Below are 16,178 nucleotides of genomic sequence, written 5' to 3'. Positions count from 1 at the left end.
CAGGAAATCAGCAGACAAATGAACTTAAGACAATCTTCTCTGTACATGCAAAAATTTGGATTTAGAAATCCCCCTCTGCTTTCTCCTTTCCCTCTTTCTGCAGTCCTATCACAGCATCACCTGATAATAATTTCATGATGTTGCAGCTGGTGGAGGAGTTAAATCTAGATGGTTAAAAAAAAAAAGCTGCAAACAACTGTCTAAAGAAGGATTAACTGGAGAAGGAAGATAATCAGAAGCCAAAACACAAACTCCTGTTTAAAGGAATATTTTCCTTCTTTTAATATATCAAGTGGAATAGAAGCGTAGAAAGAAAATGCCTCACTTCAGACAACTGTGCTATTCATGAGTAAATATATTACAGCTTTTTGTTCTGACAGCTACTAATTAAACTCTTTAGGTGAAGTACCTCAGTTCCCTCAGTTTGAAAGCAGTACCCAATCCATTAACTTTAATCCCCAAACACTGCTGTGAACACCTCCATGGCTCATTTAGTCAGAGTTTCATTAGATAGAGAAATTAAACCTGACATTTCAGCAGTCTGCACACAAAGATTGTTGCATTTCCCTTTCCCCCTCACTCTTAGCAAAGCCATTTTGAAAACAGAAATTCAAAGAAGAGAGGTGAGTAAATGATTGGAAAGACTAATTGGAGGGAAGATGAAAAGAATATAATAGAATGGCTTAGCTAAAGAACAACCCATGTTGGGGGCATGGTAACCTTTAGAAGAAGAAAGGATTATTTTGCATAGCTTGTAGAGCTTACTTACAAGTTAAAGAATTAAATCAAGGAGAGGAAAATTTAAGCTGAATAATCAAGGGAAACACTGTGACAATACAAGAGTCTCCTGGGGAAAGTGGGGAAAGACTCACCACTTGACACATTTAAAACCATACAGGACAAAAACTGGGAAATTTGAAGTATGAATAATTCCTTACCTCACCCCAGAGAAGGACAAATGACCAGTAGGTCTCTTCCATCATTTATTTTAACCTGACCGAGCCCTTTGTGGATGGCCAAACAGACTTCTTAAAAAACACTGCATGCAATTTGCTCCCACACTTCTATTTTTAAGATGAGTTAGGAACTTACTTTTCACCAAAAGCCTTTCTCCAAAATTCTGCAGCATCTGCCTTGGTGATCCGGAACGTGTCTCCCTGGAAGAGGCCACTGGGGAAAATGCCTTTGAGTTCTGCTAGCATGTGGCTGAATATCAGGGACAGCTTGGTCAGGTTCCTCCTGCAAAGGACCACAAAAACAATTGTTTTTCAGAAAAAAATAGAGTTCATCACTCTGAACAAAGCAGAACCAGTGGTTATTGCAACTTAAGAATGATCCCAGCATGCAAAACTCTTATTTGGGGCTCTCTTTCAAGTGTTTCCCCAGCATTCAGAACATCCAAAACACGGGAATTACCACCAAGGCCTGTGTTTGTCAAGACATTTTCCACAATGACAAACTCCGTACAATCTCTTTAAGGTGGGCAGGCTATTTCCAAGGCAAAAATCCTCCCGTGGAAAAACACATTCACAGAAACTGCAAAACCAATATTCAGACCTCACCTATTGAGTATTGAAGACAAAACCTCATCAGCCCTCTTTGGTCTTGGGTCTGAAAATTCCTTTTGAGAGCACATAAAACTACTACTGCGCCCCAGACAATGGAAGCTGAATGTCTTCCCAGGTCTCCAGAGGCTCCCAACACAATAGGTTTGCTCAGGGAATGTCTAACTGATAATAACAGGCCCAAGCTCCCAAGGGAATGCAAAAACACCTGCAGGTTTTTCCTAAAATGGTAATAACTTCCACACAAAAGCTTCATGGTCAGGGCTCTCAAACATTTTGTGTTTAATGATCCAATTTGAATTACAGCTGGTACCCCAAGTCCCTTCTCTGCCTGATGACGCTCAGGTATCAGGAGTGCTCTATCCCTCAGCACATGCCCTTTTTTAAGCTGGAGCAGGAAAGCTGCAGAAGAGAATAGATATTCTCTGCTATTCTGTTCACCAGAGGCACTTCTTTCTCTCACTCCTTTATCCAAATAAAGGATGCCTCTCTTCTCCTCCACTCCATCGCTAGGAAAACTTCCTGAAGAGACAGGGCTATTTCTAGGCCAGAGGGTTTTTTCACCCCCACATCACGTGCTTGAAGGTAAAAGAAGGAATTGGCATCATGTGGGAAAGAACAACTTGTGAGCTCTGCCCAACACAGCAGAGCTGATCAGAAAACTGCATCCACCACCCAGGCATTGCACAGGCTCACTTATGGCACTGATTATTTAAACACTGAACCACAGAGAGGGAGCACAGAACATCCCCAGTCACGTCGTATTTTCTCATTTTCCCATCTTTCTCCCCGAGTTTGCTGCTGTTGCAGAAGACACCTGTTTTTGGCAGCAAACTCTGCTCCCCCAGGCTCCAGCCTTTCACCAATTTTGGTTCCTACCCACTTCATCTTTGATGTTTTTCCAGATACCACTTGCTCCAGACATGCTATTGCTGCTTGAAGGACTTACCCTGCTAATGTGCCTGATTGCAGAACTGACCTCCAGCCTTTCAGCAAAAATTCCCTGGACATTTGGGACATTTTTCCACATTTTCACAGAGCCTAAACTCAACTGGAAGTGACCCTATTGTTTGACATATATTCCTGTATTTACTCAGCCCCACACGAGCCCTTTCTCCACACTCTGACACGGTCTGGGTAGATGAGACGGGCCCAAAACTCTACATCTTCTCTGACAGCAGTTCTCTCTTACCCTTCTTTATTCAGCTACATTTTGATTTGTGTGCAGCAGTGAAAGCTGCTCAAAGTGTTTATGGAAGGCACCAGCTACACAAAGAATTCTGGTTTTTGTCATTTCATACATGTCCGACCACAGCAGGTGCTTGGGATTAACACAAGGAAAAGCCCCCAGCTGCTCTTCCACGAGCTGTCCCATTCCCCAGCTGTCTCTGGCTGTGCTACACACTCAAAGTGGGTATTTTAAAGCAGTTCTGCAGTTTGCTTTGTGCATCTCCCCACCCTGGTGGCACGTTAAGTAATCCAAAGCTGCGTATTTCTCTTTGCATTTACCAGGGGAAGGCTCCGATTCTGAGCTCGTGGTCCAGGGAAGATGATTAAACTGTAAATTCACACCCAGCTCCCTCCCTCATGGACATTCCCACTGTGTCCCTGCAATGCCTTTGGCTCACAAACACTGGAAAATTGCAAATCAGAGGTGTGAGCTGTGGACTTCTGAAAGTCCTCACTCCCATAAAGTGACAAAAAGAGAGGACAGTTTGTGTTAGCGCAAGAAGAAAAAGCAAACACCATGCTGTTATCAATCATTTAATCCATCTACAATCCGAGCAAAATAAACGGTAATTTTTTAACTGAGTTCATAAAAATGGAGGCTTCAATGAACGTGCTAATGATTTTGTACTCTCCTATTGCTGCCCAGCGCAATGTGGGGAAGTTTGGGTATGACAGACAAGCCTTTGGTGCATTTCTGACCCTGAACAAGTGCATGGTTTAAATAAAACACTGCAAGAAGCCAGGGAATATTCCTGTGTCCAGTTGTTTATCTCTTCTGCCCAAGAGCCTTCTGCCTCAGCTGAGCTCCAGGAAGTGCTTGCACTCAGCTGAGCACATCAGTTAATGAGAGAAGTAAGAACTTCCTCAGGCTTAAGGATGGATAAACAAATAGTTTTACACACACACATTGAAGGACTCCGTTTCCAAAAACATTTCTGAGAGCTGAACATTTTAAATTCTCAAGATTATCATATTTTTGAATAAATATTCAGCTATATTGTAGGTAAACAACAGGAAAAACCACAGGAAGTGAACATAAAGAGCAGCAAATTGCAAAATAGTTTGTGGTAGTGGCTTTTACATACAGCAAATAGTTACCAATCCTATGCTAAAAGGGTTTAAATTTTAATGTAAAACAATTTACATATTTGTAAATTTATACAGACCAAACAAACATTTGCAATTCTACAGAATATTTTTATTGGTGTATCAAAGTTTACTGGTGATTGTATTTTTAGTAACATCAGAACTGTTCTTATGGCCATTGCTTCAACTAAACAGATGTGAACGTACTCCCAGAAAAAGGCTCATATATTCAAAGAATATTTAAGTGTCTTAGACGAGAGATTCCCAAACAGTTTTGGCCACAGACCTCCAGCAATGTCCCATGATGGCCCTCTCTCAAAATTTTAGCTACACACAGTAATCCACACAAAACTGTCACCAAGGGCGGCACCAGAGGTTGCCAAGCCCAGTTTGGGAAGCACCGACTGCAGCACCCAAACCCTGCTGCTGGGGAATTTGAACACCTGTCACCCCAGCACTGCTGAAAACGTTACCCAGGGACCACAGGCCACATCAGTGAGCTCTCCCCGGTGTGTGCAGCCAGCTGGAGGCAACACCTGTGCCAGCTTCAAAGCACCAGAGCCTGTTTCTGTTCCGTGGTTACAGCCAGAGACAGCAACAGCCACAGCCGAGGTGGGATTTCACATCCCTGAGCGCTTTCACACGTACGCGCAAAGCTTTCAGTTTATTACGGTCAGAAATAATGAATCAACAAGTGAAAATGTAAAAAGCCCGATATTTTTCCACTGTATACAGTAACCGAGTGTTTCACTCGCGAGGAACACCTGCGGCTGGAGCATGGAGGCATCAGTCCTTGTGCACACAGAGTGAGCTGAGAATTGTTCCCGTAACAAGGCAGCAGCAGCTCCAGAGCCTGCTCAGCTGCAGTCCCTGCTGCCAAACCCTGCTGCCTCCACACTCACCGGGCTCTAAAGACACAACTGCTTTGGGGAACCAAAACCAGCATGAAGCAAGAGCTTTTCCTCAGTTACCCCGTGCCCCGCTGGCTCCCCAAGCTCACAGACGGGTCCCCCCCTCCTTCCTGCTCCGAGCCCCTCCGCTGCGGTTCTGCTCCTTCCTTCCTGCCTCAGGATGGGTTTGCTCCACACATCTGTGTGGAATTCAAGGGGCCGAGGAGGCCCCTCCATGTGCAGCCCCCCATGGCCAGCTCCAGCTGGGGGTTCTGGTGCTGTTGTCTCTCCCCTAGACTCTCAGCAGATTTTTCTTCCCCAGTTTCCTGGAGAAAAGCGTTTTTCCACCGTATGGGCTCCGTCTTGGAAAGCCATTAAGGGCAGAGGATGGTTTAATCAGGGATGTCTCTCTCAGCCACGCTGACACAATTAGTTAAATTAATGTGCTTTGTGACTAAATGCCTTTTCCCCTCAAGGCAATGTTAACGTGGCTGGTTTCTGCCACTGCCAGCTACAGTTTTTTCATTTTCTTCCAGTATTTCTCACCTCCTTCAGAGCTACCCAGCTGACACAGTGTAATTTAGTTCCTCACACGTAGCAAGGATCAGCTCGCCAGGCTGATTTAGTCACAATATTGTGCTCACATGCCGTAATTTGACGTGCACATACTGTCGTGTCTGCAAAGCTCCTTCTGCTTTGCAGGCATGCTACAAACACAGAGGAACTATGAGCTGGAGCACAAGAAAGCAACCTCAAAATGCTTCACTTCTCTGTAATTATTGTCCTCGTTTCTTATTCTTACACTCTTTACCACCAGATTCTGTTTAGGGGACAAGGTGAGCATCCACTGGAGTTAAGTGCAAGCTTCACTACTTAAAATAAACCAAACCACAAACCCACAGGTTTTTTCCTATAACTACATCTTACGATTTTATACTTGGAGAGCTAAAAAAAATTAATTAAAAAAAAAAAAAAACAAACCAGCTCTTTTAACGACTTTAACAAGTGAAATGCACCTTTCAGAAACCACAGAGATGTGAGAGGTTCTCATGTCACAGAGGCTTTCAGATGCACCAGGCAGGAGCAGTTTGATTTCAGCAGAGAGTTTGATGTGCCTGGCTTCCAAAAGAACTCTATCTTCCATTGTGCTCCCAGCCCAGCCAGGAGTTTTCTGTGCGTTCACGTTCACAGAAGCAGTGAGTGGAAATGCTCGAGCTGATCCCAAGCTGTCTTTTGTAACCCTGAGACAGCTCGGGCGTCCTCTCCACGCAGAGATCGGGGTTAAAAATAGAAACAGCGGAACTACTTTCAACAAAACTTGCAACACAGGAAGTGAATGAAATTCCTCTTAACTATTGCTGGCTCAACAGAAGGCACCTTACAGAGTCAGGCTGGGCTGCAGCTCTCTAACATTGACAGATTTCCTCAGGACAACTAAAAGAACAACCTAATATTAAATATTTGCTGGTTCTGTAGAATTTTTCACCCTCAGCTCGTTCTTTTTCAGTGCTTTAGGTATTATGGGACAGTTTCCTTACACTGCTGAATCCTGGCACTTTTCAGCTCACATAAATATATTTAAACACCTTCAGTTCTGTGAGCAGAGCCTGCCCATCACTTCAAAGTGCCACACAAAACACCCTGCAAGCCACAAACCACCCAAAACCTTTATATTCTCCTATCAGTATGCAAATGGCTGTGACTGATGTGAAGAAGAAAGGATATCAGGCCACTGTGCTGACCACAAGAACCAAACCTACTGACTTTTAAAGGATCTGGACTTATTATTTTAGGCACAAATGCTGGTGCTACATTTTTTTTTTCACTGTTAAGAAGCTAAAAATCCATTTTTACAATTTAAATTTTAGAGAAAAAGCTTTAAAGAGAAGAATACATTTGATATGATTAATGGCCTTTAAAGAGCTCAACATATACTCAGAGGACTGACAAGGTAAAGGATAAAACTCTCACTTAGGTAACAGATTAATTTACTTTACCAGATTCAAGGGGATTACACAGCAAACTCACTGCTCAGGACACTTCTCATTAAACCTAATTTTGGGCTCTCTGCACTGGAATCCAAATTCGTATTTCAGCGGCTATTTGCAATAGTTAAAGAGAAGAACAGAGCACAAAAGCCCTGCTTCTACACCAAGGAAGACTCCGTATTTCATGATTAATTTTCAGCCACCTCACAATTCTCTTAGATACCAAGTGGCAATGACAAGGAACCGGGGCAGGTTCAGAATAGATATTAAGAAGTTCTTTATTCTAAGGGTGGGCAGGCCCTGGCACAGGGTGCCCAGAGAAGTTGTGGCTGCCCCTGGATCCTTGGAAGTGCCCAAGGCCAGGCTGGAGCACCCTGGGACAGTGGAAGGTGTCCCTGCCCATGGCAGGGGGTGGGATGGGATAAAATCCTACCCCAGAAATCCCAAATGTGGCATTCCAGCCCTGAACACACCAGCCAAGCACCCAAGAGACATGATAGAGTTGCCAAGTAGCAGCAGCAGCACATTTTTGCCAGCATGGAGAAATCCATCACATTTTCAATGATAATTACTACAAACGAACCAACGTGCTTGTAATTCCACCCACAACAGAAAGTCCACAGCCTCCCATAAAACTCTACAATTTTATAGGCTCTGAGAGGAAAGAATAAAAATCTTCCTTCCTTATTATGCAATCATCTGAAATCTTACATTTGTCCACAAACTGATTTTCAAGACAGTGGTCCAATTTTAGACAGAAAGAAAACTATAATGAATGCAAGCTTAAGCCAATTATGCTAAGTGTTACTTAAGTTCCAAAACTATCACCTAAACTGCAATTTAAAACCAAATTAAAAAGAAATAATTCACATTCCTCCCCTCCAACAACATTTACATGATAATGAATTTCTTCTTGGGTAATAAGTAGTTAGTTAGTGTTCATATGCTGGAGCCTGGCAAGGAAACCTTTCTTGTGGGCAGCTTTGGAGCCTGTTCTTTTCTTTAAGATGCTCTAATTTAAATGCAGATGTAGACTTCACACTAGTGGGTTTTGTTTAAAAAAAAAAAGGAAAAAAAGTGCTGCTGTATTGGAAGGAAGTGACAGAAAGAGGACTCACATGCACCATTTGAGTTCCACATTTTGCACTATCTCGTTTTCACTGGGCAGGAATGCGTGCAAGAGGTCTCAAAGATGAGATTAGAGCACCAACCCCCCCTCCCCCAGAGGGTTTTCTGGTTCAGGGCTTAGCACAAGTGTTTTCCAACTTTCTCCTCTTTAAATTCCAACATTTTTTTTTTTTTCTTTTTTTTTTTTCTTCTCTAAGTCATTCTTCATGCACTTCCTTCCCCTTTAGAGATATGCATGGTCATTTCCAGGAGACATTAAACACTGGTAGCTTTTTCCTGTGTAAATTAGTGAGTCTTAACATTGGAGCTGGAGAAGAATATGAAATCCTGCTGAGCCAGCATCCCCTAAGCCGTTGTCAGAAGAACAATTAAACATGGACCAGCTTCCCAAAGCTTTTTTTCACCTCCATGCTAGATGGAAAAAGTTTATTATATTCTCTGCCTAACCCCATTTTCCCTACAGATATATTTATTTTGTTAACTGGGCTTGTTAACAGTTTGTTTCCCACAGCTGAACTAGAAAAATAACTTGTGCTAGTCCTTAAACATCCAGTCCACATCCTGAGTAATTATTTCTCCTCACTCACCCTGCAGCTTCCACAGCTGTGTTCTAATGTGGAAACATTTGCAGTGCTCTGATTTTATTTAGAAAATAACCTCTCTGAATTTTCCTTCTGGTTTAACATAATCAGTAAATTTGATTCTTTGGTGAAAAATGGACTCTTCAGCCTAATTAATCCTTTCCCAAGAAACACACAATTCCTCTACCTGTCTCCTGATCAACAAGCTATTTTTCACTCCTGTCATGTCAAGTGTAATCTATTTACACAACTGCAAAACCACTGCTGCAATAAGTAATTGATGTAGTGTGGAAGGCTGACAAATTGCAGCTCCTCTGTGAAAGCAAGAGAGCTGAGAAGTAAAAGCTTTCTGCAATGGAAACAGGAAAAAAAAATAGTCCAGCAAAACCACTGAGCCTCTAAATGAAACTGAAATCAAGATCTGAGGCAGGTTCAGCATGTTCAGAGCAAGAATGGCACTGTCAAGCAATGGAACCATCACACTGCAGGGGAAAAAATACGTTTATTTAATATTTTTTTTTGTTATCACTGGTTAAAAAAAAAGCCTCAAGAAGTTCACAATAGAGAAGTCACATATTTACCTCTGGATCTATAAAGAAAAGGAAGCAGCAGCTCTGAATGGGCTCAGCCTCAAAAATTCCTGTTAATTACCTCACACAACCAAGCAATTATCGCATGATTTGCCTTTACCTTATTACAAGCATACAACAAAATATCCAAAATTATTAACTCTAGAAACACTATTTAATTTCAAGCCTGCAGATGTTACTTTTAGCTATCAAAGCTCAGAGGAGCAGCACAGCATCTCCACTAAAAACCCGCAGCTACTCACAAGTCACCAAGTTGCATCTGATCCACTCCCTAAAATTCAGTTTTAAACAGCAACCAGAAGTTACTGCTCGTACCTATCAGTCAGGAAGTGCACACAGAGCTTTAAAAGCACCCTCAGCAGCATGAATTTTTAAACAGACATGGAAGTGAGCTAAAGCAGAATTTAAATAGCATCTTGAAAGCTCTCCTAATAAAACAAGTGAGGTCTCCTCACAAAAATCACAGCGTTAGTTTAGGCAGGAAAGGAGCAAGCATGGTTAATTTATGTATTTATAGTCTGAACCACTGTACACCAAAACCACAGAGCTACAGGGACCTCCCAAATGCCTGAGAGGAAATACTCAAAGAGCAAGTTGGAAATAATACGAGTAGAAGGGTGATGCTCAAGTGATCAGGGCAGTTCTGATCCTGCTTCAGTCATTTTTCATGACTGGTCTGTAGGAGCAAACACCTGCACAGCTTGCACACTGCTCACACAAATGTCAAAATAGTGCATTTTGCTCTACACCAGCAGCCATTTGGGGGAGAAAATAAGGTGATACACAACAGGAAGCAAAATGAATGTGAAATCTGGAAGAAAGGAGGAAAAAAGCTTCAAGAAATACAGGGCGAAAAGTCAGCAAAGGATTCAAAACAACACATTTATGGAACTTTTAAAGTCCTGTTCTCAAAACACTGCAGACTAATGGCCACAAACCTGCATGAGATCAAGGGCAAACTAGATTTTTCATATATGTATATATACATATATACAATGCCATGAGTACATTCTCTGTGAATACCAGATTTGCTTTACTGACCATCTTCCAGAAAGCTTCTCCCACGCTTGGAGTACTTGGATTTATTAATTCTTACTAAAAAAAAAAAATTAGTATTTTTCTTCAACTCCTAACAAGTGAGAAAATTTCAGTTTCTTCATCTTAGATTAGTATATATATTTTATATTTATAGGTGCATTTTTAGCAAAAACTCATTTAATTTAATTAACAAATAGCACTTAAGTGATTTGGTTCCAAGAGCTCCCATAACTGTGGAATCTGGCAGTGGCAGTGCAGCATTTAACAGAATCCCCCAAAACCCAAAAGCCCCATTCTTTGTGTAGGTATCTCTTGGACTGGTACACAAATCACATGCACTGACTGCTCTGATCTTGTCCTTTTTTGTGACAAATTAAAGAATTGAGGAAGTTCCCAAGCTCACCACCAGGAAAAGGCTCTCTGGTGTTACCCCTTTAGGACCAAACAGTCCCTGCTGCTTCCTGGGCTGCTCCTAGAGCAGAGGAAGATGCCATCAGAGTGGCCAGGATGTGATGCTGTTTTAATGCCTGTGTTTAACACAAGTCTCACCACAGTTCCTTCCCTGCTAAGCTGTTTATTCATAAATGGGACAATTAGCAATTCCCCAAGGACTCCCATGCCTGCTGTGAGAACACCAGCCTCTGCTGCAGTCCTGACATTCACATCTATCAATCTGCATTTCCCCTGCTCCCTCCAGTCAATTAGCTGGATTACAAACCAATGAGGATGATTAACCCTCTGGAATGATTTCTCTTTGCTTCTCTCTGAAAAACCAAGGCACTGGAGGAGGGATTTTGGATTCATGACTGACACAGCCATCATTTACTCATCAGATATTCCAGATTTATGACAGATCACAATACACACACAGTTAACAACACTCCAGAAAGAAATTTCCGTTTCTTAACTCATTCTTCAACACAGTCAGCAGCAATCCAAACAGCACCAGCAATGCCTTCTGGAGCCACTGCCCCAGCCTTTGGTTGGAGCTCAGTACTATGGAATATGCTACACAGAGTTCACTATCAAACCAGAAACATGTGCCAGCACTTTTTCCCCCTCCAGTAATTCCAAGTTGTTGCCAGGGAGTTGACCACATTCTCCCCAGGGCAATTACACTCAGCCACTGGGTGGTTTTCACTTTGTTTTTCCCCCCCCACCATTTTTTTAAAAAAAAATTCAACATCTACTTTAAAAACCTGAAATGAGTTTAGTGTTACAAATGTATGCCTTGTATATCTCTGCCTGTTAGACCTTACACAAACTTGTAAGATTCATTTTTCCCAGAGCTTTACTCTACTCTTAAATCACCTTGTCTTCCCTTTTCTTAAAGCTGGGTGAGGAAACACCTTCTCAGGTACATTAAATTCATACTGTTTTGTTCAAGAGAGCCTTATATTCAGCAAGTGCAGTTTCTACCTCCACCTATCTTTTTTTTTAAGTGCTGTTCACCTTGAAGATGTCCCTTGACCTCAGCTATGCCTTTGTACAAAATGAAAGACGAGCCGACAACTGATCTACTTTAAATACAAAGCTTCCGACGCATTTAATTCCTACAATAAACACTTAAAACCATTTCTCTGCATTACCTGGGCTGGGAGTTCTCCTCATACATCCGTTCCTTCCCTTCCTTGAAGAGGCTGATGGTCTGCTTGGTTTTTTTCATCAGGTTCTCCATGAAGACCCTGAAATACTCGTTCTCGCCCAGGGTTTCCATCTTGCCCTCGTAGCGGGACAGGATGGTGCGCAGGTGCTGGTAGGTGTCAGGCAGCAGGTCCAGGATGTAGGGAGGGCTGTTCTTCAGGGCCAGCTTGGGGTTCTGACACAGACGCACCACCTGTGGGTAATGGAGAAAACACCTTTGTGAGAACTCGAGGAGAGGAGCACGATCAGGGGTTAAACACAATTCCCTGTCGCAAACGCGACGCTCCAAAACGTTCACTCCAACAAAGCCCATTTGTTGTTCAAATTCAGATGGCATCACAGGATCCCAGAATCACTGAGGCTGGGAAAGACCTCTGAGATCAAGTCCAACTTGTGACCGATCCCCACCTTGCCAACCAGCCCAGAGCACTGAGTGCCATGTCCAGTCCTTCCTTGGACACCTCCACCACCTCCCTGGGCAGCCCCTTCCAAAGCCTGACCACCCTTCCATGGAAAAATTCCTCCTGATGTCCAACCTGAACATCTTCTGGTGCTGCCTGAGGTCATTTCCTCTTGTCCTGTCACTGCCTGCCTGGGAGCAGAGCCCAACCCCAGCTTACTGTAACTTTCTTTCAGGGAGTTGTAGAGTGATAAGGTCTCCCCTGAGCCTCCTTTTCTCCAGGCTATTTTCTCCAGACAGTGAGCCCAGCCACCATAAAAGAATGCAGTTTCTGGGCTGAAGTGCATGTGGACTGATGAAACTCATGGTAATAAATTTATGTGACAGGGGAGGGGAAAGGAAGCCACTTCACCATCTGCCACAGACAAATTTTTCCATTCTCTAAACTGAGGGAATAAAAGGGAGAGTTGATGGCAAAGCTGCAATTTTAAAAATTAAGTAGTGAACTTTCAGTTATAGAAAGGGCAGGAATTAGAGTTGCGAGGTCAGTTTTGGATCAAGTTTACAAGGTAAGAACCAGCAGTCCAACACTTCTACAATCTGTGATTTCCCGCAGACTTGAGTACAAAATGTAGCTACACTTCCCTGAAGTTCTTCCCTATAATGAATATTATCTGGCTGCTTAACATCCAGCATATAAATGAGGTCTAAACTCATGACACTGCCAGGTATGAGGGAATTACAGATATCAAACAGTGCAGAGTGCAAAGCTTAAGTAAAGTGGATAAGAAAAAGCAAAAGAACAACTTAACAACCTTTTGCAGTATCTCATTTCCACAAAACCTTGTGAAACCTTCAAGAGGAATTGAGCAGTTCCCTACAGCACACACTAAAATACCTACTTCCCTTAAACATGGATGGTAAACAGAGTCATTTCTTCTGAAATGGTGCTTTAGCATTTAACTTTGCACTTTATGGCATGTGCAAAAAGCAACCTTGTGAAGTGACATCTCCAATTTTATCTGACTTACAGCAGTGCCTGTACCAAGAGCTGACTGAGAAAGGTTTGATTTCAGCCAAGAGAAAGGCACACAGTGTATCAAAACTCAAACCAGAAAAATCAGACTGCCAGTTAAAAAAAAAAAAAAATGAACACCTAAAAAAGCCTCTGCAAGAATACACGGGAAAAACAAACTACCAAAATTTTCCCTCCATTTTGAGGAGGTTGCCATGGTCTTAAGATAAAGAGATGGACAGGCAGACAGCTGACTTAGTCAATTGATGCTGATGCCTCAACTGCTGCTTCCTTGGAGCCTGTGAACATTGTACAATGAACCATATCAACAAATTAAGTCAACACATTTGTCCCCTGAAAAAAAAAAAATAGTTTCGCTATGAGCATGAATAGGTTCTAAATACGCTCCTCTGACCCAGCTGAGCTGTGCTCTGGGCAGCAAAACCTTTTCTTCAGCAGAAATTGTTTATTATACAGTGGGTTTAAAACCTTAACAAACACTGTCAGCTCCGAGGAGGAAGCCACATTGAGCAAGCAGAGTCTGCACTGCCCTCAGCCAGCTGGAAATAGAGAACCATTTGGCTGTTACCCTTTGAAAATACCCAGCTCTGGGAGCAGCAGACCTGCTGCATTTCAGACTTTGGTATCAATTAGAACAATCTCCCCACAGCAGCAGAGAGTTCTGCAAACTGCTCATTCTCAGAGCCCCTGTAAAATGCCTCCCAAGAAGTGACTTGTAGATGCCTCAAACAGTCAAGGGAAAGGTCAAAGCTGCTGGTATTTTATTATCAAATCAGCTTCTTTATTTACCAAGCAGACCAAAATTAGCTAAGATAAGCAGTTAAACAACACTGCATAATTAGGAACTGCTGCCTCCTGAGCAAACTTGGTGGTTTCATAACACAGCAGCAACAAAAGCAGGGGCATTTTCCTTGTTTCTCTACGTGTGCACTTGCAGCATCATGACAACATCCAAAGGAATGTTCCCAGCCCTGGGAACAGCTGCCCCTCAGCAGCCTTCCACAGGGACCAGCAACGTGGAAGGAAATCGAGCAAAAAGCAGCAAATTATTTTTTGTTTAGGTGTGATGGCAACGAACAGAAGCAATCCATGGTTTTAAATTATCATCTAAAAGTTTGCATGGCTTATGCTTTGTTGTTTCAGGAACAAACCTTTTAGGGAGACATTTCTGGGTTTTTAGGCACACCAATAAAGTTTAGTGTGAAGAGACATGGGCCTGTGAAGAACCCAAAAACTGACTTCACCCATTTCCATTTTCCAAATGCAAGAGGAGAAAGTAATCAAAAACAAGTTTCCCCAACTCAGTTTTGAGGAAAGAATCTGTTACCTACTCATTCTAGGAAAAACAATCTCATCTAGATCTTTGAGGCCTGGAATTGAATCTTTCCCCTCAACAATCTGCAGCTTGCCTGGACTAATTCTGGATTTAAGAGTCCCAGGCCTGACGAGCATCCAGGGGCTACTCCCAGGTAAAATTTTCTCTTCCAGGGCAGTTCTGAAAACTCATTTTTCTCCTTCCTTTAGCAGCTGAACAGCCAACTGTACTGAGATCACACCTCATTCCAGCTTCAGCCAACAGCAAAACAAAACCTACTCAAGCATCTCTTATCTCTTGCTGGATTTGTGTTTGGCCTTTCTTCTACTCACAATGAAGGTGACCTGCAGTGGCACTTCTCTGTCTCAGTTCTAGGAACTGAATGGTATCAGGAAATGCTTTAGAGAAGCTTTATCTCAAAGCTCCTCTTCCTCCTCCAAGCCTTCCCACATGAATCCCACCATTCCTCTGCTCCATCCCAAGCAGCTCATGACTAACCCACCTATTCCTCAAATACCACCCACAGCAGGGAACTCCAGGGGGCTGCATTTAAATCTCTGTTCTGCAGAGAAATGCATAAATATCACCTCATTCAGCTGAAGGGGAACATCCACAGGGATGGAAAGGGTATTTTATGTCCATGCTCTGTGTGACCACGTGCAGCTGTGGGAGGAATGGTACTGACAAAAAATTAGGGCTTCAAATGAAAGAAATCTGAAAGACATAAATATGTCAGGCAGCTTATGGAGAGCATTACAGGGGAAATATTTGGACAAGAATCAACTTGCATAGGAAATTCATCAGTCACATCCGAAAGCAGAGATGCACGAATGCTTTGACAACACCAGCTAATTATGCAGACTAACAAATGAGGTCGTGAGTGTAGTGTACCCACACAGACACAGCACGCAGCTCTGAGAGGCAAAAACATCATCTATTAAACATGCACACGAGCAGGTTTTTTATCTGCACCTGGAATTTCACATTCTTGGCCCAGAAATCTAACCCATTTTCAACACCTTCCATTCATTTAGCCCTTCTCACCATGAGCTTCACTGGCAATTTGCTACACCACTAAAAAGATTTTAATTCAGATGTGTTCTCCTGAGTGTGCAGAAGTACAGCTGAAATCTAACTGAAATCTGAAAGGCTTTTCAGAGCCAGATCTTTCCTTTTGTACAAATCAGACTGAACAAGACCTTAAGCCTGAGAGCTTCTGGATGCTGCCTAAGAGTAAACCTGAAGTCAAATGAGGTTGATGTAACTTGTGACAAATACAGCACCAGCCTTGGCTTTTCTGTCAGTGGAGGGAGCACACATCCAACCCGCTCTAAAGACCTGAAGCTGTGAAATTTCCCCCCACAAAACATCCCACTGCATTTCAAAATATAATCAAAATATAATTTCAGAATGATAATTAGCTTTTTTTTTCAGGCCAGTCTTCTCCTTTGAACAGAGCAGGTTAGGAGGTCAAATACAAGTTGCCATCCATATCTACATATCCTATACATGAAGATCAGCATTCTTACAGGTTACACTTATTTAGGATCCTGTTTCCATGCCCAAACTGCCTTCCCTACATTAGCACTTGTGCTTGGCCCTCAGTGTCTGTAACAGAGCCAATGGCACTTCTCAAAAGGCTTTTTTTCTTTGCCTCAGTCTCGCTGTAGGTGATCAAAGCTCATCA

General features: G+C 42.6%; 1 protein-coding gene across 1 annotated transcript in view; it reads right to left on the bottom strand.

Moving 5' to 3' along the window:
- The window catches only part of CBL (Cbl proto-oncogene), a 35,480-nt gene that overhangs the window by 17,053 nt on the left and 2,249 nt on the right, over positions 1–16,178 (bottom strand). Inside the window, exons 2-3 of the mRNA XM_010404029.3 lie at positions 11,686–11,933; positions 1,093–1,239 (exon numbers count right to left, since the gene is read on the bottom strand). Coding sequence (XP_010402331.2) covers positions 1,093–1,239; positions 11,686–11,933 — 395 coding nt within the window. The remainder of the gene's footprint in view (positions 1–1,092; positions 1,240–11,685; positions 11,934–16,178) is intronic.

Source organism: Corvus cornix, chromosome 24 (genome assembly GCF_000738735.6).
Source record: "Corvus cornix cornix isolate S_Up_H32 chromosome 24, ASM73873v5, whole genome shotgun sequence".
NCBI lineage: Eukaryota > Metazoa > Chordata > Aves > Passeriformes > Corvidae > Corvus > Corvus cornix.
The sequence above is the reverse complement of the archived record's forward strand: the minus strand, read 5'-3'. Positions and strand labels throughout refer to the sequence as shown.